The sequence below is a fragment of the Electrona antarctica genome (genome assembly GCF_951216825.1).
Source record: "Electrona antarctica genome assembly, contig: SUPER_22_unloc_1, whole genome shotgun sequence".
Lineage (NCBI taxonomy): Eukaryota > Metazoa > Chordata > Actinopteri > Myctophiformes > Myctophidae > Electrona > Electrona antarctica.
Window position 1 is genome coordinate 526059 of NW_027638776.1, and position 22429 is coordinate 548487.

The window sequence follows — 22429 nt, forward strand, 5'->3', positions numbered from 1 at the left end:
CCTTTTTCTAATAAAGTTGTTTTTATCTTGCTGTAAAGCGTTGTTGGGTACTCAGAAAAGCGCTATATAAGTTTGAGATATTATTATTATTATTATTATTTTGGCTTATTGGCTAATATATATATACATACAGAGAGTAGATACTGTGTATAATATGTATATATGACATAACACCATTTCTCCTTTCTTCCTCTCTAATACATCACCTCAGCATGTGTTGTCGTCTGTGGGCCGACAGGGTCCCGAGTTCAATGGCTACCTGGTGGGCCGCGGCAACTCCAGGGAGCAGGACTTGAACCGCAACTTCCCCGACCTCAACGCCCTCATGTACTACTACGAGAAGAGCAGCGGGCGCAACCATCACCTGCCGCTCCCCGACAACTGGGAACAACAGGTGGGCTTCATTCACTGTTCACTAACACACCACCTGCCGCTCCCCGACAACTGGGAACAACAGGTGGGCTTCATTCACTGTTCACTAACACACCACCTGCCGCTCCCCGACAACTGGGAACAACAGGTGGGCTTCATTCACTGTTCACTAACACACCACCTGCCGCTCCCCGACAACTGGGAACAACAGGTGGGCTTCATTCACTGTTCACTAACACACCACCTGACGCTCCCCGACAACTGGGAACAACAGGTGGGCTTCATTCACTGTTCACTAACACACCACCTGCCACTCCCCGACAACTGGGAACAACAGGTGGGCTTCATTCACTGTTCACTAACACACCACCTGACGCTCCCCGACAACTGGGAACAACAGGTGGGCTTCATTCACTGTTCACTAACACACCACCTGCCACTCCCCGACAACTGGGAACAACAGGTGGGCTTCATTCACTGTTCACTAACACACCACCTGACGCTCCCCGACAACTGGGAACAACAGGTGGGCTTCATTCACTGTTCACTAACACACCACCTGCCGCTCCCCGACAACTGGGAACAACAGGTGGGCTTCATTCACTGTTCACTAACACACCACCTGCCGCTCCCCTTCACTAACACACCACCTGCCGCTCCCCGACAACTGGGAACAACAGGTGGGCTTCATTCACTGTTCACTAACACACCACCTGACGCTCCCCGACAACTGGGAACAACAGGTGGGCTTCATTCACTGTTCACTAACACACCACCTGCCGCTCCCCGACAACTGGGAACAACAGGTGGGCTTCATTCACTGTTCACTAACACACCACCTGCCGCTCCCCGACAACTGGGAACAACAGGTGGGCTTCATTCACTGTTCACTAACACACCACCTGCCGCTCCCCGACAACTGGGAACAACAGGTGGGCTTCATTCACTGTTCACTAACACACCACCTGCCGCTCCCCGACAACTGGGAACAACAGGTGGGCTTCATTCACTGTTCACTAACACACCACCTGCCGCTCCCCGACAACTGGGAACAACAGGTGGGCTTCATTCACTGTTCACTAACACACCACCTGCCGCTCCCCGACAACTGGGAACAACAGGTGGGCTTCATTCACTGTTCACTAACACACCACCTGCCGCTCCCCGACAACTGGGAACAACAGGTGGGCTTCATTCACTGTTCACTAACACAGGGGTTCTCAACGTTTTTGGCCGGGGACCCCCGGAAATGCTTTGGCAATGTCTCGGGACCCCCGCCCCGCCCCCTCCCGACCCCCAATATAAATTGACTGCTACAATAACCTTAAACCATTTTGGGCGGGAACCCCTTTTGGTGTTTTAAGCATTGTTATAATTTAGCTATTGAAAAATAGCAGATCTACAAGCTCATAGCGCGCCACCGAGTGGCGCGCTACGAGCTTGTAGGTCTGCTATTTTTGAAAAATCGTGAAAATAAAAATTTAAAAAAAAACCACCACCTGCCGCTCCCCGACAACTCCAAATCAGCCTCACGGTGGTGCTATGACAGACCAATTCCTGTATTTACCTATAACTGCGCACTCTCTAAAGGCCATGGCATGTGTGTAAATGCGTTCATGAAGGAAGCGAGGAAAATGGGAACGCGTACAAACCCAAACCATCGGTCGGCTGAAGTGGAAATTGAAATACATCTTGAAAAAGGTCCATGTTTTGTTTCTGCCTCCCCCCCCCCCCCTAAACAAACATGTGTAACCCTAACCACATAGTAGTATGTGTGAAAATATTGAACCACTTACATACTTTGTGCCAAAGAAAACATATTTATGTGTACATGTTCATCGTGTGTGTGTGCGTGTGCGTGTGTGTGTGTGTGTGTGTGCGTGTGTGTGTGTGTGTGTGTGTAATGTACAAGCATGTTTCCCGGCCACCTGTGCGCGTGTGTTTACTTGGCTTACTACTTGGAATCAAGTTTAATCTCCCCGTACAATGTGTTTTTCTTCAACTGGGCACGCACGCACGCACGCACGCACGCATGCAGCGTTGCAGTGTGAGGAGAAAAGAATGCCGTGACCTTGACCGTGTGCAGTAAGACGATAAAGGCAGACAGTGTGTGTGTGAGAGAGAGAGATTGAGAGAGAGAGAGAGAGGAGAGGAGAGGAGAGGAGAGGAGAGGAGAGGAGAGGAGAGGAGAGGAGAGGAGAGGAGAGGAGAGGAGAGGAGAGGAGAGGAGAGGAGAGGAGAGGAGAGGAGAATAAAGGCAGACATAACAGGCTGTTGGAGCTGGAGGTGAAGACAATGGCACTGCCTTGCCTTGCACTGGGGATGTGTTTACCAAGCTGATATTTATAGACAACTGTGGGGTAGAAGGAAAGGAAAGGAAGATACCCATGTCACGTTAGCGTTTAACCACATTAACCACTAAACAAAGGGGAATACTCCGCATAAGTTGACGATTATTCAGCAAAAACAGACTATGTACAAGCTCAGCTATATTTCTTTTGTTATTTGACATACAACAAAGTATATAGGGTTTATTTAAGTGGTTAAGGCCGAGAGTGTACAAAGGGGAATCGAGTGTGTACCTTATTTGCATTAGCTAGAGACTCGCATGGGTCCATTTGGTTACATTTGTACACTCACAGTTAAACGAACACTTTTACTGTGTTAGTATGCGGCCCTTGCAATTACAATGTGAGACTTTTCCCCGCCGAGAGGCTTACAAAGATCAGAGTAAATGACACGTGAACCCTAGTCAACAAACACATAGTCATGAAAATGGAGTGCATGGAGTGCAAAGAACCACCAGGTTGTGCTTCAAAGAAACTTAAGATGCCAGGTAAACATCAGAGCTACAGTAGTATCTGTCCTACAAACAACACGCTGTCGCTATCTATAAAAACATAGCATTATTAACATTCGTGGTCGAGCAAAATAACTAAATCCTTCCAGTATTTAGTGGGACGGAGCCTCCTCCGTGTGTGCGAGTGCGTGCGTGCGTGTGTGCGTGCGTGCGTGCGTGCGTGCGTGCGTGCGTGCGTGCGTGCGTGCGTGCGCCACCATCCATCATTCATGAGATGTGCTAGAACAATAGGCAGGGATTCTTTATTTTTTTTCTTTACTTAAGTAGAAGTAGCGATACCACAATGTAGAAATATTATACGAGTCATAAGTAAAAGTCCTGGATACTGATTTGTACTTGAGTAGAATTACAAAGTATTGGCATCAAAATATACTACTTTCAAATTTGTAGGCTGCTCAAACGTTTCCAAATGTATCAGAATCGTTCGAAAATAGCTGATCTGCAACCTCACGCGGTGTCACCACATGATGCGGCGCCCAGCTATTTTGGAATAGTTGAAGTATAAAATAGAGCCATTCTGGGCGGGAACCCCTTTTGGTGTTTTAAGCATTATGTTGTACTTTAGCTATTGAAAAAATAGCAGATCTACAAGCTCATAGCGCGGCACTCTGTGCCGTGCTATGAGCTTGTAGGTCTGCTACTTTTGAAAAATCGTGAAGATGTGGCCCAAATGTTTGAATATATTCTTTCAGAGCAAACGTTTTTAACTCAAATCTTTTGCTTCTAGTCTAAATTGTAACTAAAGTTAACTGAAAACAACTGTCAAGTGGAGTAAAAAGCACAATATTTGCCCCTGATATGTAAAAGGAGTAGAAGCATAAACTATTGAAGTATGGAAATACTCAAGTAAAGTGTTTAAGTGTCTTGAGTAAATGTACTTATAGTTGCTTTCCACCAGTGATGTGTGTGTGTGTCACAATGAGATATATGAGAAAACAATAAATATGTTAGGGTTTCGGCTGTGTTTCGACTGCGCCCCTCCCCCTCATACAACACAAGTGTTGTGTCAGACCATGTGACTCCCATTGGAAATGCATTGGGGCAAGCTGTGTCACACCCTTTGTATACAACAAGCATACAGCAATCTGTTGCGACCGTGTGAGTGAGGCCTAAGGGTGCACTCACACGGTTAATGCAATTCTCTGTGCTCGTTGGGTGTTGTGTCATGGCCGCCCAGCGGCCCAATGCATTTCCAATGGAGGTCACATGGTTTGACCCAACATTGTGTTGTGTGAGGGGGAGGGGCGGACGACTGCGCCCCTCCCCCTCACACAACACAATGTTGGGTCAAACCATGTGACCTCCATTGGAAATGCATTGGGCCGCTGGGCGGCCATGACACAACACCCAACGAGCACAGAGAATTGCATGAAAGGTGTGAGCTCAGCCTATGGCTGTCCCCGAACATTCGGCCCGGGGTTCGAACCTTCGCTCGTTAGGGTTGGCACTCGAACAACAGCTGAGACAGTTATGAAGAGAAATCTGACAGGCATTCAAAAGGAACTCAAATGTGATCTTAATGTCCTGTAAGTAGACTTAGAAATAAAACTAGTGTTGACTAATCATTACATGTTGCTCTTATTTTGAAGAGGAAGTTGGTGCACAGGAAGTGAGTTTCAGTTGTAAACAAGCTACTATGACACTTTCCCAAAGTTAACCACCGACCCGCATCTCAAAATATGTAGTTCCAGGGACCCCCCCCCCCCCCCCAGAAGCAAAGATTTGAGTTAAAAATGTTTGCTCTGAAAGAATATATATTCCGCGACATTTTCACGATTTTTCAAAAATAGCAGATCTACAATCAAAGAGATTGTAGATCTGCTATTTTTCAATAGCTAAAGCATAACAGAATGCTTAAAACACCAAAAGGGGTTATGCCACACGCCCAGAATATGCCACTCCCCCATTGTCAAATAGTTGAATAGGCGTTTTAGCCTGGTTTCCAGACCACTGAGTCTTTTGTCACTGACAGGCATGTTTTAATTATAACCACAAGTTAGACAGGTATATTTTCAAATCAGCAACACACAAATCACGTGTTTCATCATCTGTTTGTTTTACTCTAAACAAACAGTAAAGTTTAAACGTTAAATAGACTTGGCTGGCCTATGACGTAATTTCGGAAAGCCATGCATTGGAGGCCCTCAGAAACAAAACAAACCGGGGGTCCGTGGCTATAAGTGCATATCAAACTGGGGGTCCCTCAAATGAAGAGAGTTGAAGAACAGGTCACACGCTCAGTCCAGGAGTGCAGCCATGGAGCTCAGTTGGCACCCGTCTTCAGCCCGCTCATCTTCCTAGTCCTCGCCAGCTTAGCCTGCTCGTCCAGCTCGTCCACGAGGCGTTCCTGGGAGACTGAATAGATGGTGTAGCCGTATATCGCCATCACCGCGGCTCCGATGGCCAGTCCGGTGAGAGCGTTCCTGCCCCGGAGTGCCGGGGTCTTCCTCTTCCACTGCTCCAGCTCCGTCCGTCTGATGAAGTGGACCTGCTCCGTGCTGAGGCCCTCGTGGTTGGAGGACGAGGTGTCCACGATCCTCTTGGCGTACGGAGCTTCTGGAGCATGCTGCGTGCTGAGGCCCTCGTGGTTGGAGGATGAGGTGTCCACGATCCTCTTGGCGTACGGAGCTTCTGGAGCATGCTGCGTGCTGTCGGCCATCGCTGCAGTGAGTCGGTCAATAGGGTAGTCGTCATTCGTCAGGAACCTTGGCACTGTGAGTGATATCATCAGTAAACCTATAGCATGGCTAACATCATGTGGCCACTCTATGACGTCACTCATATGACATCAGTACCATGACGTCAGACTGTGATTCGGCATCGTCTCCATATCTGGGCAACGTTTTAGCTAAGTCTGACTTCGCCTTCGTTTTCCAGTATAGTTGTCCAGGGACACATCCATGGGATAGATAGAGAAATAAACTGAATAATACACACATACAGAACTTCAGCTTTTTAATATGGCACGCCCCCATGGTGAAATAGTTGAAAGTGATTTTTATATATCTGCAGTCATTGTTTTCAGTTTGTTTCAGGATTTTTTACATTATTATATATTAAAAGGATAAAACAGGATAAGACCAGAACACAAGACCGACAAACCTAGACGGCTAGTCCCCATTGGGGCAAATGGGCTAAATTGCAACTCGTAACTAAAGTTAACTGAAAACAACTGCAATTAAGTGTTATTTGCCCCCGATATGAAATGGAGTAAAAGCATAAACTGCTTCAAAGACACAAAGGAAAAGTGGCAGAAACAGACTTGCTTGCTGCATGCAACATTATAAGGAAGACTCCTTGGACACCCCCACACCATTGTGATAAATAAATGCTACAGTACGTCGGTTCCATTGATACAATTAAAAGTCTATGAAACAGGGAAACAAGAGGCGTGGCCATGAGGCACGCGCCGCTGCTTCTCGAGTGGTTGTTATGTTTCTCGTCATGCCTAGAGCATGCCTCGTCATGCCTAATTCCAGGGTCCTCCATTTGGAGGAGGTCTCAAGCGGAACCAAACCACCCATGCACTGCCAGCGGTAGTTCAGTTCTTAGAAAAGCCCTTTGTTTATACTTTACGCAGCCTCTCGTGGAGGCCGCCGTTGCAAGGCTGTGTTTTTGCAGCAGGCCACACAGTGGCAATCAATGGCTCTGTTCCACTTCCAAGTAGCAGGTGTGTGAATATTAGCCTTTATAGCAGTGGTTCTCAAAGCTTTCCGGGCCAAAAAGGACCTCCAAATTGATATGGATTTGGCCACGGGACTCCCATCTGAAAAAGTTTTGCGCCGGGGACCCTCAGAATAGAAAAAGAAAATCAAAGTGACGCAAAGCCTGCTATTTCCGAGAACCACTGTTCTAATATCTAAATCCTAAGAGTTTTCTGAAAAAAGCTTTTGTTGCTACAGTATATACGTAGGACTATGGCAAAAATCTAAAATGATTCAATGACACAGATGCTTTCTTTCCAGAAGCAGTTGTTAACATTGCCAATAGTGCCTGTGAGTGTGGTGGTTAAATAATATACAATATATATGAATAATCGCAAATGTAACACAAATAATAATAATCAACTACCTATCCTTATTTAGGTCATTATAAAACGCGGCACGCTTGTAGATCAGCTATTGTCATTATATAAAATAGGGGTTATAAGTGGATATAGATTCATTGATATTAAAAATAAAAATAAACGCTTCTTGAATAATCCATACTATAATTGGCAAGAAAGGCATGGATAGTCGCAGCCCTGCGTGCGTGCGTGCGTGCGTGCGTGCGTGCGTGCGTGCGTGATGCCTGCACATTTCTCTGTCTCACATCTGCTCTGGCTATTTGTCCATGTCTAGTCTGTGTGTGTTGTTCTAGTTGTCCTTCACTTGTAACCCGACACCCCGGGAGTCGACAAAGGAAGTATACGGCCACGCGTATAAAGATCCACACATAATAAACACCTCCTGTGCCATAAATCATATTTATAGCTCCAGCGTCTGCATGGGGACACCTCTACAGATTCCAACTTGAACCCATTTATAGGACCGAGACCACATTCTACAAAATGTCTTCTAAATCATGACAGTTTTCTGTAAAACCTATGTTTCTATGTCAGTGGTTCTCAAACTATTTCATGTCAAGGACCCCAAAAATGATCTGTATTTGGCCGCAGACCCCCATCTGAAAATATGTTGTTCCAGCGACTCCCCTGAAGCACAGATTTGAGTTAAAAACGTTAAAATAATATATATATTGAAAGGTTTGCACCACATCAAATAGCAGATCTACAAGCTCTCACATTTTCAAGGTTTGTCATGATTTGTCCTCATCCGAGTTGGCTTTGTCCCGAGGCTTTAAATAAATACTTTCTAAAACGTCTATGGGGAAATGAATGGGAAATTCCATTCCAGTGCCCTCGAAGGGGGCGGGACTGCGACTATTGGCTCAGAAATGCGACACAAAACAAAAGTATTCATCTAAGGGTTATTGACCGGCCACTCTCATCAACGTTAAGACAAAGAGATGGCTGGCTAGTGTTTTTTTTCAGTGGTGGAAGAAGTACTCAGATACAGTACTTGGGGCGGCTGTGGCTCAGGAGGTAGAGCAGGTCGTCCAATGATCCCTGGGTCGGCAGTTCGAATCCCGGCTCCTCCTGTCCACATGTCGAAGTGTCCTTGGGCAAGACACTGAACCCTACATTGCCTCCAATGAGTCGGTCGGTGTGAGCATTGCCACCGTTGGTGTGTGAATGTGGGAAGTGAGGACGCTGGCGTCGACTGTTCGCCGCTTCACCTCCCAATGTATGAATGAATGAACCATTGTAAAGCGCTTTGAGCACTTGGAAAAGCGCTATAAAAATGCAATTCATTACTTGAGTAAATGTGCTTTGTTACTTCCAAGTTCCCACCGCTGTTTGGCTGGCTACTTAGCCTAGTGTTTATTTGCCTCCCATAGCCCTGCACAGGGAGAATGATTACTACACGTCACCATGATGTATGGCTATTGGCTATAGGACTGAGTGAGGACGTGCTTTAGTGGTTTAAAGCGTCCACCAAAACAATGTATGGCTGGCAGCCTAAACCTGCAATTTGAACATTCCACATATCTGTAAACTACCATGTCATGTGTCATAAACAAGGAGAGGAGAGGAGAGGAGAGGAGAGGAGAGGAGAGGAGAGGAGAGGAGAGGAGAGGAGAGGAGAGGAGAGATAGGCCAAATTCCAATACCTAAAATCTCGGCCACTCACTCACTCACTCACACACTCTCACAAAAGATATGTGACTTCCCATAACTTACATGGAGGTCTTTAAATATGTGGCCTAATTACAGCTAGGCTTAGAACTCTGCTAATACACAAACTGTAATGATTTACATTAGGACACTGACATTATGTGATGGCGGCTACGCGATGGTCACATATTTCAGCACCGCCATGCTGGAGTGACCGAGTGTGCATGAGTTACATAGAGCTTTTTCAGCTTGGAATGCTCCATTTAAATCTGAGACAAACCAGAAGCAGACTTACTTTGTATCGATCAATAAAAAAAAGCCCAAAAAATATCTTTAAAAGAATCTGAATCCTGAAAAGTAACAGTTTCGGACATAATTATGCCGTTTCCGCCCAAGTAGTGACGACACGCTGCATGTCTATCTATCTGTGCCTCAGGTGGAGCCGGAGACGTTAGCGGTCATCAAGTGGATGCAGAACTACAACTTCATCCTGTCGGCCAACCTCCACGGAGGGGCGGTGGTGGCCAACTACCCCTTCGACAAGGCCAGGGACCCCCGCATCCGAGGGAGGACCACCTACGCTGCCACGGCCGACGATAAGATCTTTAAGAAGGTACACACTCCGCCCGCCGCACATAGGAAACCATTTCCAGATGGTAATAATATTACCACCGAAGTAAAGTGTGTGTGTGTGTGGTGTGTGCGCGTGTGTGTGTGTGTGTGTGTGTGGTGTGTGCGTGTGTGTGTGTGTGTGTGCGTGCGTGCGTGTGTTGTTTAGGTTCTCAGGAGAGTAATGGTTGATTCATGGTTGGGGAGTCAGGCTTAGGAATAGGGTCAGGCTAAGGTTATGTATTTAGAGGTGATGTTAAGGCCTGATTTGTACTTTGTTGTAAGTGGCATTGTGAGCTTGTAGATGAACTATTTCCCGGTGCACGACACTGGCACCAACCTACTGTATGTATGCAGTATATCTCAGGCTTTAGGGCTAGGTTTCAAAACGGGGGAAAAGGGGCTAAAAATGGCATTTACGAAATCGGCGTTCCTAAAACTCTTGGCGAGCTGCAGTTGGCCATCAGTGTCTGATGTCTGGGTCCAATCCTCTGCGGAGTCATACCAAAGACTATACAAATGGTATGTACTGTAATGCCTCGATCCCGCTTGGCACTCAGCATCAAGGGTTGGATTTGGGGGGGGGGTTACAGTAAGTCCCTGCGACATACTGTAATGAAATGAAATGAAATCAGTGGCGTGCACAGACATTTAGAGGGGCAGGTGCTCAAGTTAAAAAAGGGCACCTTGTGCAGCGCGTGGAACCGGCCGGTTGCCTTAATCTATTTTGGGCGGGAACCCCTTTTGGTGTTAGCATTATGTTATGCTTTAGCTATTGAAAAATAGCAGATCTACAAGCTCATAGCGCGCCACCGAGTGGCGCGCTATGAGCTTGTAGGTCTGCTATTTTTGAAAAATCAAAAAAAAGAGAGAAAAAAATGTTTTTTTTTCATTTTTTTTCCAAAAGGGCACATTGCCAAAAGGGCAGGGGGTGCTCTAGCACCCCCTAGTGTCTATCTGTGCACGCCACTGAATGAAATGATTACTATATTTACCCAGGGTATCTGGGCTAAGCTCAAGCACTTGTTTCCAGCCAGGCCCTGCTCATAGAACATTTCATCGTAGTGGTTCAATGCCTTGTTCAAGGGCACTTCAGCGGTGGTAATTTTAACGTGTCGGACCGCTGATTCGAACTGGCGACCTTCCGGTATCAAGACCGCTCCGCAATCCGTTCGGCAAGTCGGACGTCAAGCAACCCTTTCAAGCCGCTACAGGAAACAGGAGATAGGCTCCTGACCTGACCTATGGGCCACATGGCCCATACACGTGCGTGCGTGAGAACCAATGATATAGACGTGTGTGTGTGTGTGTGCGCGTGCGTGCGTGCGTGCGTGCGTGCGTGCGGTCTGCACTGACCTAACTCTCTGAATGAATGGGTGTTGTGTTCAGCTGGCGAGGACCTACTCGTACGCTCACAGCTGGATGCACAAGGGCTGGAACTGACCTAACTCTCTGGGTGTTGTGTTCAGCTGGCGAGGACCTACTCGTACGCTCACAGCTGGATGCACAAGGGCTGGAACTGACCTAACTCTCTGGGTGTTGTGTTCAGCTGGCCAGGACCTACTCGTACGCTCACAGCTGGATGCACAAGGGCTGGAACTGCGGAGACTTCTTTGAAGAGGGAATCACCAACGGAGCCAGCTGGTACTCACTGTCCAAAGGTACGAGAGCCAATAAGGACCTCCGCTCTGTCAGTCCCACTCGTTCTGTCTGCCAATCGGAACTGTGTATATTCAAAGATTTGTGCCGCATTTTTACGATTTTTCAAAAATAGCAGACCTACAAGTTCATAGCGCGCCACTCGGTGGCGCGCTATGAACTTGTAGATCTGATATTGTTCAATAGCTAAAGTATAATATAATGCTTAGTTAATATAACAGACTTCTTTGAAGAGGGAATCACGAGAGCCAATAAGGACCTCCGCTCAGGCCCACTCGTTCTGTCTGCCAATCGGAACTGTGTATAGGATGTGAAAGGAAATGTTAGACAACAAGTCTGATGACAGTGTGGTTCCCAAAAAGATTAATTTGGTATCTCCTCCCCTGGAGGCAAACTAGTGAAAATAACAGATCTAGTTCCATTGTCTTGCTTTTTTTATATAAATACTAATGAAAACAAACAATGGAAACATAAAAAAGTGATATTTTATTGTCGTGATCCACGGAAATGAGTCCGCAATCCAAAAATGGGTCCCGGTCGACCCACTGTTTGACAAGAAAAAGAAATAATAATAAAAGTAATAAAAACATGGTTCAAAGGGGATTCAGACAGTTGGTTTCTCCACAGCATTCCAATTCTTAATTTACGCTCCATCATATACGACATCATACGAATCAAGTAGCAAATCTACAAGCCTGCTTATAGAACAGAAGTATAAAGTATAAATTGGGTTTCAAAATGTTTAGTTTGGTGTGAACTGTTTTTTTTTAGACGTTGGGGAAAGATTTGAAATTGCAGAATAATCGTATCAAATACGAATCCTTTAAACCAGTGGTTTTCAACCAGCTAAATGATGGAGAGTTGGTAACCAACTGGACCCTTATAGATATTTAACTCTTGAGAGCGTAAAATGAAACCAAATGGACCCGTATGGGTCCATTTGGTTTAATTTTACACTCTCAAGAGTTAAATCATTGTTAAACATCTGCATTACTTAATTTACAAGAAGCCTACACAATTTCAGAATGCACAATAATTGGTATTTTGATCAACGTTTGCTGTTATCTCTATTGTACCAACATCAATACAGCATGGAATTGTGGGCAAAGTCTTATGCAGAAACAACAAAATATTCAAAGTTGAATAGAGGAAAGAAGCGCGTTGCCGTGCAGGTCCTTTGTAGTTGTGAACTGAAAACAGGTGCTCGTTGGCGAGGGTTCAATCATGAACAGATAAAACAGGTGCTCGTTGGCGAGGGTTCAATCATGAACAGATAAAACAGGTGCTCGTTGGCGAGGGTTCAATCATGAACAGATAAAACAGGTGCTCGTTGGCGAGGGTTCAATCATGAACAGATAAAACAGGTGCTCGTTGGCGAGGGTTCAATCATGAACAGATAAAACAGGTGCTCGTTGGCGAGGGTTCAATCATGAACAGATAAAACAGGTGCTCGTTGGCGAGGGTTCAATCATGAACAGATAAAACAGGTGCTCGTTGGCGAGGGTTCAATCATGAACAGATAAAACAGGTGCTCGTTGGCGAGGGTTCAATCATGAACAGATAAAACAGGTGCTCGTTGGCGAGGGTTCAATCATGAACAGATAAAACAGGTGCTCGTTGGCGAGGGTTCAATCATGAACAGATAAAACAGGTGCTCGTTGGCGAGGGTTCAATCATGAACAGATAAAACAGGTGCTCGTTGGCGAGGGTTCAATCATGAACAGATAAAACAGGTGCTCGTTGGCGAGGGTTCAATCATGAACAGATAAAACAGGTGCTCGTTGGCGAGGGTTCAATCATGAACAGATAAAACAGGTGCTCGTTGGCGAGGGTTCAATCATGAACAGATAAAACAGGTGCTCGTTGGCGAGGGTTCAATCATGAACAGATAAAACAGGTGCTCGTTGGCGAGGGTTCAATCATGAACAGATAAAACAGGTGCTCGTTGGCGAGGGTTCAATCATGAACAGATAAAACAGGTGCTCGTTGGCGAGGGTTCAATCATGAACAGATAAAACAGGTGCTCGTTGGCGAGGGTTCAATCATGAACAGATAAAACAGGTGCTCGTTGGCGAGGGTTCAATCATGAACAGATAAAACAGGTGCTCGTTGGCGAGGGTTCAATCATGAACAGATAAAACAGGTGCTCGTTGGCGAGGGTTCAATCATGAACAGATAAAACAGGTGCTCGTTGGCGAGGGTTCAATCATGAACAGATAAAACAGGTGCTCGTTGGCGAGGGTTCAATCATGAACAGATAAAACAGGTGCTCGTTGGCGAGGGTTCAATCATGAACAGATAAAACAGGTGCTCGTTGGCGAGGGTTCAATCATGAACAGATAAAACAGGTGCTCGTTGGCGAGGGTTCAATCATGAACAGATAAAACAGGTGCTCGTTGGCGAGGGTTCAATCATGAACAGATAAAACAGGTGCTCGTTGGCGAGGGTTCAATCATGAACAGATAAAACAGGTGCTCGTTGGCGAGGGTTCAATCATGAACAGATAAAACAGGTGCTCGTTGGCGAGGGTTCAATCATGAACAGATAAAACAGGTGCTCGTTGGCGAGGGTTCAATCATGAACAGATAAAACAGGTGCTCGTTGGCGAGGGTTCAATCATGAACAGATAAAACAGGTGCTCGTTGGCGAGGGTTCAATCATGAACCGATAAAACAGGTGCTCGTTGGTGAGGGTACAATCATAAACAGATAAAACAGGTGCTCGTTGGCGAGGGTTCAATCATGAACAGATAAAACAGGTGCTCGTTGGCGAGGGTTCAATCATGAACCGATAAAACAGGTGCTCGTTGGTGAGGGTACAATCATAAACAGATAAAACAGGTGCTCGTTGGCGAGGGTTCAATCATGAACAGATAAAACAGGTGCTCGTTGGTGAGGGTTCAAACATGAACAGATAAAAAAGGGGGTCCAGGGCACTCAGTCAAGTTGAAAAAGCCTTTATTTTATGGCATGGCAAAGATCATTACAAATTGACCAACGGGTTTCGGCTACATTGATTGATTGATTGATTGAAATATTTATTAACAGTTTGCAGAATTACAGTACATTTCAAGCACAAACTCAATACAAAGGCTGTTAACTGTGAGTGGACGACCCAATTAAGCATTACACTTGTTTACAAGAGGGTCCACCATGTTCAATTCATCAAAAACATTTAGAGACGTACAAATAGACACTTCTATATAGACAAAGAACAGAACAGGAATTCATCATAATAGAGGTAAAAAGGGAAAAGAAACATATACAGTGAGGGAAAAAAAGGGGTGGGCGGTGGGGGGGGATTCACGTTCAAGCCTTCGCCAGGGTCCCATGGGACCTTGGACCCATGGGACCCACCCTGGACAAGACCTACGCTGAAAAGACTATCAGCGGAAGTTGCAGGATTTTAGCGGAAGTATCTAAATCTCAGATGGTGGTCTGTGGCTCAATTATGCCAAATAAATAATGGGCATTGATACAAAAAGGGTTGAAAACCACTGCTTTAAAGTATCCCGAGGGAATCGGTTGAGGAGGGCATGTACAAAGTGTAGTACTCATTTCATCTTCTTCACGTCGTCATATTCGTACATCTGCAGTCTGAGAACTTCAGTGAATCCCGCAGAGGTGCATAGTTGTTATATTGGAGTGTTGACTCTTCAGAGAGGAACTCATGATAGTTGTTATATTGGAGTGTTGACTCTTCAGAGAGGAACTCATGCCACCGTTTGAATCGCCCACACTCTTCTCATTTAGCGAGGACACGTCATGTTTGCTTTAACTGTTTGCTCCAAGTATTATGTCATAGTTCCACCAGGTTTGTTTTCCCCCCTTTCCCAACAACCAATCCGAGGCTCTTTGACATGTTCTTATATCCAGGGTGTCTGGACTGGAAGTACAGGTTAATATCTACCGTCTCCTTTCCAATATGAAGGGTAAACCCAGGACCTTCCATAAGCTGAAACGTTCTCCTTTCCAATATGAAGGGTAAACCCAGGACCTTCCATAAGCTGAAACGTTCCAATATGAAGGGTAAACCCAGGACCTTCCATAAGCTGAAACGTTCCAATATGAAGGGTAAACCCAGGCCCTTCCATAAGCTGAAACGTTCCAATATGAAGGGTAAACCCAGGACCTTCCATAAGCTGAAACGTTCCAATATGAAGGGTAAACCCAGGACCTTCCATAAGCTGAAACGTTCCAATATGAAGGGTAAACCCAGGACCTTCCATAAGCTGAAACGTTCCAATATGAAGGGTAAACCCAGGACCTTCCATAAGCTGAAACGTTCCAATATGAAGGGTAAACCCAGGCCCTTCCATAAGCTGAAACGTTCCAATATGAAGGGTAAACCCAGGACCTTCCATAAGCTGAAACGTTCTCCTTTCCAATATGAAGGGTAAACCCAGGACCTTCCATAAGCTGAAACGTTCCAATATGAAGGGTAAACCCAGGCCCTTCCATAAGCTGAAACGTTCCAATATGAAGGGTAAACCCAGGACCTAGAAAGGAAAGAGGAGATCCGCACACCGTTTTAAAAGCTCCCAAAACAATTTATTGACAACAGAGCGGAAAACAATACAACATTTCGGCCTCAGGGGCCTTCGTTAGGTATACTGAAACAGTGCAAAAATTGTGACAATGTGGCGCAAATCGTTGAAATATATAATCTTTCAGAGCCAACGTTTTTTTAACTCAAAGCTTTGCTTCCGAGGGTCCCTGGAACAACATATTTTCAGATTGGGGGTCGGCGGCCGATTACATATCATTTTTGGGGTCCTTGACATGAGATATTGAGAACCACTGATATAGAAACAGGTTTTTCATGTCTTTAGGCCTAAATGGGTTAACCCATTCAGGCCTGACGTCGAAATTTAAAAAAAAAAGTTTTCTAAATCATGACAATTTTCGGAAAGATTTGAGGCACATTTTAACGATTTTTCAAAAATAGCAGACCTACAAGTTCATAGCGCGCCACTCGGTGGCGCGCTATGAGCTTGTAGATCTGCTATTTTCCAATAGCTAAATTATAACATAATGTTTAAAACACCAAAAGGGGTTCCCGCCCAAAATGGGTTAATGGTTAATGTGGTTAAACGCTAACGTGACATGGATGCGTTCCAGGTCTCAATGGATTAAAGGACCACTTCACCACTTTTCAACTTCTCTTCCTATAATTGGTCCTAACTAATGTTCATGATAAAATGGCACCGTTTCTTTCTACTCAGTCTGTGTCTCATAGGAAGGCTGTGGGCAGTTCAGAAACCCGTCCACCAGTGACATCATCGATGGAAACGGCAGGCTTTCTTTTCCTGAAAAGTTGCAATGCAAAAGTTGAAGCCATCGTTCTCGCGATAATAAAAATCTAAATATATTTTAAAACAAATCTTGTTTAAAAGAAATCTGCCTAATGATGATGACACTGGTGGACAGGTGTCCGAACTGCCCAAAGCCCTCCTATGAGACACAGACTGAGTAGGAAAAAATGGTGGTGTTTTATCATGAACATTAGTGAGGACCAATTATATGAAGAGATGTTGAAAAGTGGTGAAGTGGTCCTTTAAGTTCCGAGTTCCCAGAACTCAGGGTTAGTACCTCGTCCTGAGCAGGGCCCAAATCTGAAACCAAGCCGTAGACGTAGAGTATATGGATTGGAAACCAATCTAGAACATGTGAAATACGCTGCACTACACACGCCACGGTTCACTGGGTTCTCCTAGTCCAGGGATGTCAAACTCAAATACACAGTGGGCCAAAATAAAGAAATCGGTCGAGGTCGAGGGCCGGACTGTGTTTCAACACACGGGCACCGCGGTCATGAGGACATCCCAGGCAAACAGCAAAAAAGTAAATGCATTTAAAACTGAAAATGCATTATTATTAAGCTCAGTTTCCTGTTCTATGATCCTCACCAAGCACTGCTTTCATAGTATGTGATATGTGCCAATGCACTCGCAGTGCATTGGCGGACTTGTAGTATTATGGTGGTCCGTGCAGTATACCAGAGGGCCAGTTCTAATACTAATTAAATATCATTCCGCGGGCCAAAGATAATTCACTCACGGGCCTGATTTGGCCCCCGGGCCTTGAGTTTGACATATATGTCCTAGTCGAACAGAGCCATAAGCTTCAAATCCCAGTACAGCCATGTGTGTGTAATACTTAATGTCTGAGTTATTGTTACGGCCTCCTAACCAAGGCCTCCTAACCAAGGCCCAGAGACTGTAATGGCCGTAACCCTAGACAGATGATTATGATAAAAAGAGAAATAAACGTACCCCAAAAGTGTATCACTAATCAAACAAAACGAGGTAGGAGGAGGAGGAGGATATCCCGGGCCAATAAGAACGGGGGAAAGCTACTGGGCTGTATAACCTTGCCGTCCGTCGAACGCTACCGTTCCTCCCGAAACTATAAACTACCCAAACAAAACATTAAGTCTAAACCAAAACCAAAACATGACCCACCAAAATGGACTACAGGAGGTCAGAACTAAACATAACAAAACTCAATACCATGGTATGCTGGGTATATTGGGGGGGGGGGGGGGGGGACGGACGGACAAAAAGAAAGAAATAAGTGGAACAAAACAATCCCCTGAGCTGCAGGTTAGCTCCTTTTAGCCTGATATAGCTAATGGGCTGCAGGTGTTCCACTCCTTAAGCAGGTAGGAGAGAGAGAGAGAGAGAGAGAGAGAGAGAGAGAGAGGTAGAAGAGACAGACGGACAGAGAATGTTCAGGCCAGTGCTTTAAAGGGGAAAACCACCCATTTTCAACATTTAACTACATGTCATTAATGTACCTTAGAGCTGTTGTGTGGAAATAATAAAATAAAGTCCCCCCCATTCTGTGTTTCCTAGAACTGCAATTATGAAAAAAATCATTAACATGGTGAAACACATCTTGATGACATCATCAAGATGTGTTTCACCATGTTAATGATTTTTTCAGACCTCTAGTTCTAGGAAACACAGAATGGGGGGGGACTTTTTTATTATTTCCACATATATGTATATTAATGACATAGTAAAATGTTGAAAATGAGTGGAATGCCCCTTTAAGCAGGTAGGCGAGAGAGAGAGAGAGAGAGAGAGAGAGGTAGAAGAGACAGACGGACAGACAGAATGTTCAGGCCAGTGCTTTAACACAGGGGTTCTCAACCCATGGGTCGCGACCCCCCGAGGGGTCGCCAAATTATTTTAGGGGGTCCCCAAATTATTTTCAAAAAAAAAGAAAAAAAAAAGATTGTTTTTTTATTTTTTTTCCACGATTTTTCAAAAATAGCAGACCTACAAGCTCGTAGCGCGCCACTCGGTGGCGCGCTATGAGCTTGTAGATCTGCTATTTTTAAATAGCTAAATTATAACAATGCTTAAAACACCAAAAGGGGTTCCCGGCTCCCGCCCCAAAATGGTTTAAGGTTATTGTAGCAGTCAATTTATATTGGGGGTCGGGAGGGGGCGGGGCGGGGGTCCCGAGACATTGCCAAAGCATTTCCGGGGGTCCCCGGCCAAAAACGTTGAGAACCCCTGCTTTAACACAGCCACATGAGTTATACATAGTTTGCAAGATGGTGTCTCTTATCGCCCATTTTTGCCAACTGTTGGCCTCAGTGTTGTTTTTGGCAGCAAATTTTGATTTTCGTTTTAGTCATAGTCTTTTGAATAGTTTTAATTTAGTTTTAGTCACATTTTAGTCACCTGGAATGTGTTAGTGTTAGTCTAGTTTTAGTCGACTAAATGCCATGAGATTTTAGTCGACTAAATCTACAGTTGATTTAGTCGACTAAAATGTATCTTGGTGGGCATTGTTGCCGTCGTAAGGACTGTTTTTACACTTGCTGAAAATAGCCGATCTACAAGCTCACAACGCGTCGCAGCGCGACGCGTTGTGAGCTTGTAGATCTGCTATTTTCAGCATGCAACCAAGTGTAAAATGACTTATATTGGATCTCTTGTCCACTAGTCCCTTCCTAACATTTTAGTCTAGTTTTTATTTGTTGACGAAATTGTCAGTATATTTAGTCTTAGTTTTAGTCATCATAGCACAGTTTTCATTTAGTTTCCATTTAGTTTTCTTCAGTGGAAAAAGGTAGTCGACGAACATTTTTCGTCTTAGTTTTAGTCGACGAAAACAACACTGGTTGGCCTATAATGAGATGCCGGCTGCAGTGCAAAACAAAGACCCCCTGCAGCCCCTCCAAGTAGCTCCATCTGCTCCTCAAAAATTCACCGCTGGAAGAAACTGCAGTCACTCAATGTTAATCGTATTTGTAGTAGATACAATTTGAAATTTGCACCCTGTGGCCAGAAAAATAATGAAGTCTGTGTGTTTGACTTGACTCACTGGATTGCTGAATTCCTACAATGCCCATAATGCTTTAGTGCCCTTCCCCCTCTTTGTGGAGAGGGGGGGGAGGCTGCATGGAGGTGTGACTTTGTAGTCCAGGGAAGGAAGTGAGACCACATTTTCATGACAGGTTTTTGGCCATGAACATGGTGTCATGACGAAAATATATACAAAAAAAAACAAACATTAAAAACCCCAGGAAAGTGTTTCCTTTGTCCTAAACATCATTCAAATACGCTCTGGTTGCAAAAGGGGTGAAGTGGCCCTTTAACTTAGCGCTCAAAGCCACTACTGTCTGGGGTCGATGCAGACCAGCCATAGCGAACAAATAGCAATTTTTTTCCCCACCTTCCATTGCAGGCATGCAGGACTTCAACTACCTGTACACCAACTGTTACGAGATCACCCTGGAGCTCAGCTGTGACAAGTTCCCTCCAGCGTCAGCCCTGCAGAGAGAGTGGCTGGGGAACAGAGAGGCTCTGGTGTCCTATCTGGAGCAGGTTGGAGAAACACACACACGCACACACGCACACACATGCCACGCACGCAGCCACGCACACACACAGGGACGTGCAGAGGATGTTAGAGGGGGCAGGGGCTGAAATTCCCTAAAAGAGCACTTTTGGCCAAATATAAAATAGCTGATCTACAATCTCTCAACGCATCGCACTGCGATGCGTTGAGAGATTGTAGATCAAAATGTTCCATTCAGGAGAGTTCGGAAAGAGGCAATTCTCCTGACTGCTGGCATGGAAAAGGGGCAGTTGCATTTCTTTCACCATAGTAAATGCTGCATCCAGAGAGGGCAGGCCTGCACGCACACTCACGCACACACTAGGGCTTTCACTTCTAGTGATTTTTACTAGTTGACTAGTTGCCTAGTTTACTAGTCGACTAGTTTTTTTAAATGATATTTGTACATTTAAAAACATATAATCTAGCATTCTAGCTGATCTTGAGACAAAAAAAAAAAACGCCTTTTATTTTTCTTATCAACTAGTCAACTACTGTAGTACCAACAAGGTCGACTAGTGGATTTATTAGTCGACTAGTTGAATAGTCGACTAGTTGCTTAAAGCCCTACCGGGCACCGCACTCCCTTGAGACCTTGCCAAGGCGTGTGTTAATTCACTCTGCCCTGTTATTCAGTATTTGGGCGTAGCTTTGTGTTGGCGGTTCTGGACTACCGGATCTCCATATGACCATGTACTGTATGGGTGTGTTGGTCAGATCGGCGGTCAGATCTGGACAACCGACAACATCAGACTGATTTGATGCCGTGCACTCAACTCTCCTATTTAGCCCATTCTGGGCGGGAACCCCTTTTGGTGTTTTAAGCATCATGTTGTGCTTTAGCTGTTGAAAAATAGCAGATCTACAAGCTCATAGCGCGGCACCGACCGAGTGCCACGCTATGAACTTGTAGGTCTGCTATTTTTGAAAAATCGTGAAAATGTGGCGCAAATCTTTGAATATATATATTCTTTCGGAGCCAACGTTTTTAACTCAAATCTTTGCTTCTGGGGGGGTCCCTGGAACTACATATCTTCAGATGGGGGTCGGCGGCCAAATGCAGATAATTCCGGGGGTCCTTGACATGAAACAGTTTGAGAACCACTGACATAGAAACATAGGGTTTTAACCCTGTGAGAACCACTGACATAGAAACATAGGGTTTTAACCCTGTGAGAACCACTGACATAGAAACATAGGGTTTAACCCTGTGAGAACCACTGACATAGAAACATAGGGTTTTAACCCTGTGAGAACCACTGACATAGAAACATAGGGTTTTAACCCTGTGAGAACCACTGACATAGAAACATAGGGTTTTAACCCTGTGAGAACCACTGACATAGAAACATAGGGTTTTAACCCTGTGAGAACCACTGACATAGAAACATAGGGTTTTAACCCTGTGAGAACCACTGACATAGAAACATAGGGTTTAACCCTGTGAGAACCACTGACATAGAAACATAGGGTTTAACCCTGTGAGAACCACTGACATAGAAACATAGGGTTTAACCCTGTGAGAACCACTGACATAGAAACATAGGGTTTAACCCTGTGAGAACCACTGACATAGAAACATAGGGTTTTAACCCTGTGAGAACCACTGACATAGAAACATAGGGTTTTAACCCTGTGAGAACCACTGACATAGAAACATAGGGTTTTAACCCTGTGAGAACCACTGACATAGAAACATAGGCTTTTAACCCTGTGAGAACCACTGACATAGAAACATAGGGGTTTAACCCTGTGAGAACCACTGACATAGAAACATAGGGTTTTAACCCTGTGAGAACCACTGACATAGAAACATAGGGTTTAACCCTGTGAGAACCACTGACATAGAAACATAGGGTTTAACCCTGTGAGAACCACTGACATAGAAACATAGGGTTTTAACCCTGTGAGAACCACTGACATAGAAACATAGGGTTTTACCCTGTGAGAACCACTGACATAGAAACATAGGGTTTTAACCCTGTGAGAACCACTGACATAGAAACATAGGGTTTAACCCTGTGAGAACCACTGACATAGAAACATAGGGTTTTAACCCTGTGAGAACCACTGACATAGAAACATAGGGTTTTAACCCTGTGAGAACCACTGACATAGAAACATAGGGTTTTAACCCTGTGAGAACCACTGACATAGAAACATAGGGTTTTAACCCTGTGAGAACCACTGACATAGAAACATAGGGGTTTAACCCTGTGAGAACCACTGACATAGAAACATAGGGTTTTAACCCTGTGAGAACCACTGACATAGAAACATAGGGTTTTAACCCTGTGAGAACCACTGACATAGAAACATAGGGTTTTAACCCTGTGAGAACCACTGACATAGAAA

The 22429-nt window shown here is 44.9% G+C and overlaps 2 protein-coding genes across 3 annotated transcripts in view; one reads left to right on the forward strand and one right to left on the reverse strand.

Moving 5' to 3' along the window:
• Window positions 1–22429, forward strand: part of cpn1 (carboxypeptidase N, polypeptide 1) — a 49457-nt gene that overhangs the window by 19627 nt on the left and 7401 nt on the right. Inside the window, exons 3-6 of one of the 2 annotated variants that reach the window (XM_079530594.1) lie at window positions 239–394; window positions 9385–9561; window positions 11107–11218; window positions 19922–20061. In XM_079530594.1, coding sequence (XP_079386720.1) covers window positions 239–394; window positions 9385–9561; window positions 11107–11218; window positions 19922–20061 — 585 coding nt within the window. Of the gene's footprint in view, window positions 1–211; window positions 395–9384; window positions 9562–11106; window positions 11219–19921; window positions 20062–22429 lie in introns of both variants that reach the window. The other variant, XM_079530593.1, reaches the window with a different exon arrangement.
• On the reverse strand, window positions 5496–5891 carry LOC306916007 (cytochrome c oxidase assembly factor 3 homolog, mitochondrial-like; the record flags this gene model as incomplete). The annotated part of the gene is made up of 1 exon (XM_079530582.1): window positions 5496–5891. The coding sequence occupies one exon, from the start codon at window positions 5889–5891 to the stop codon at window positions 5496–5498; it is 396 nt and encodes a 131-aa protein (XP_079386708.1).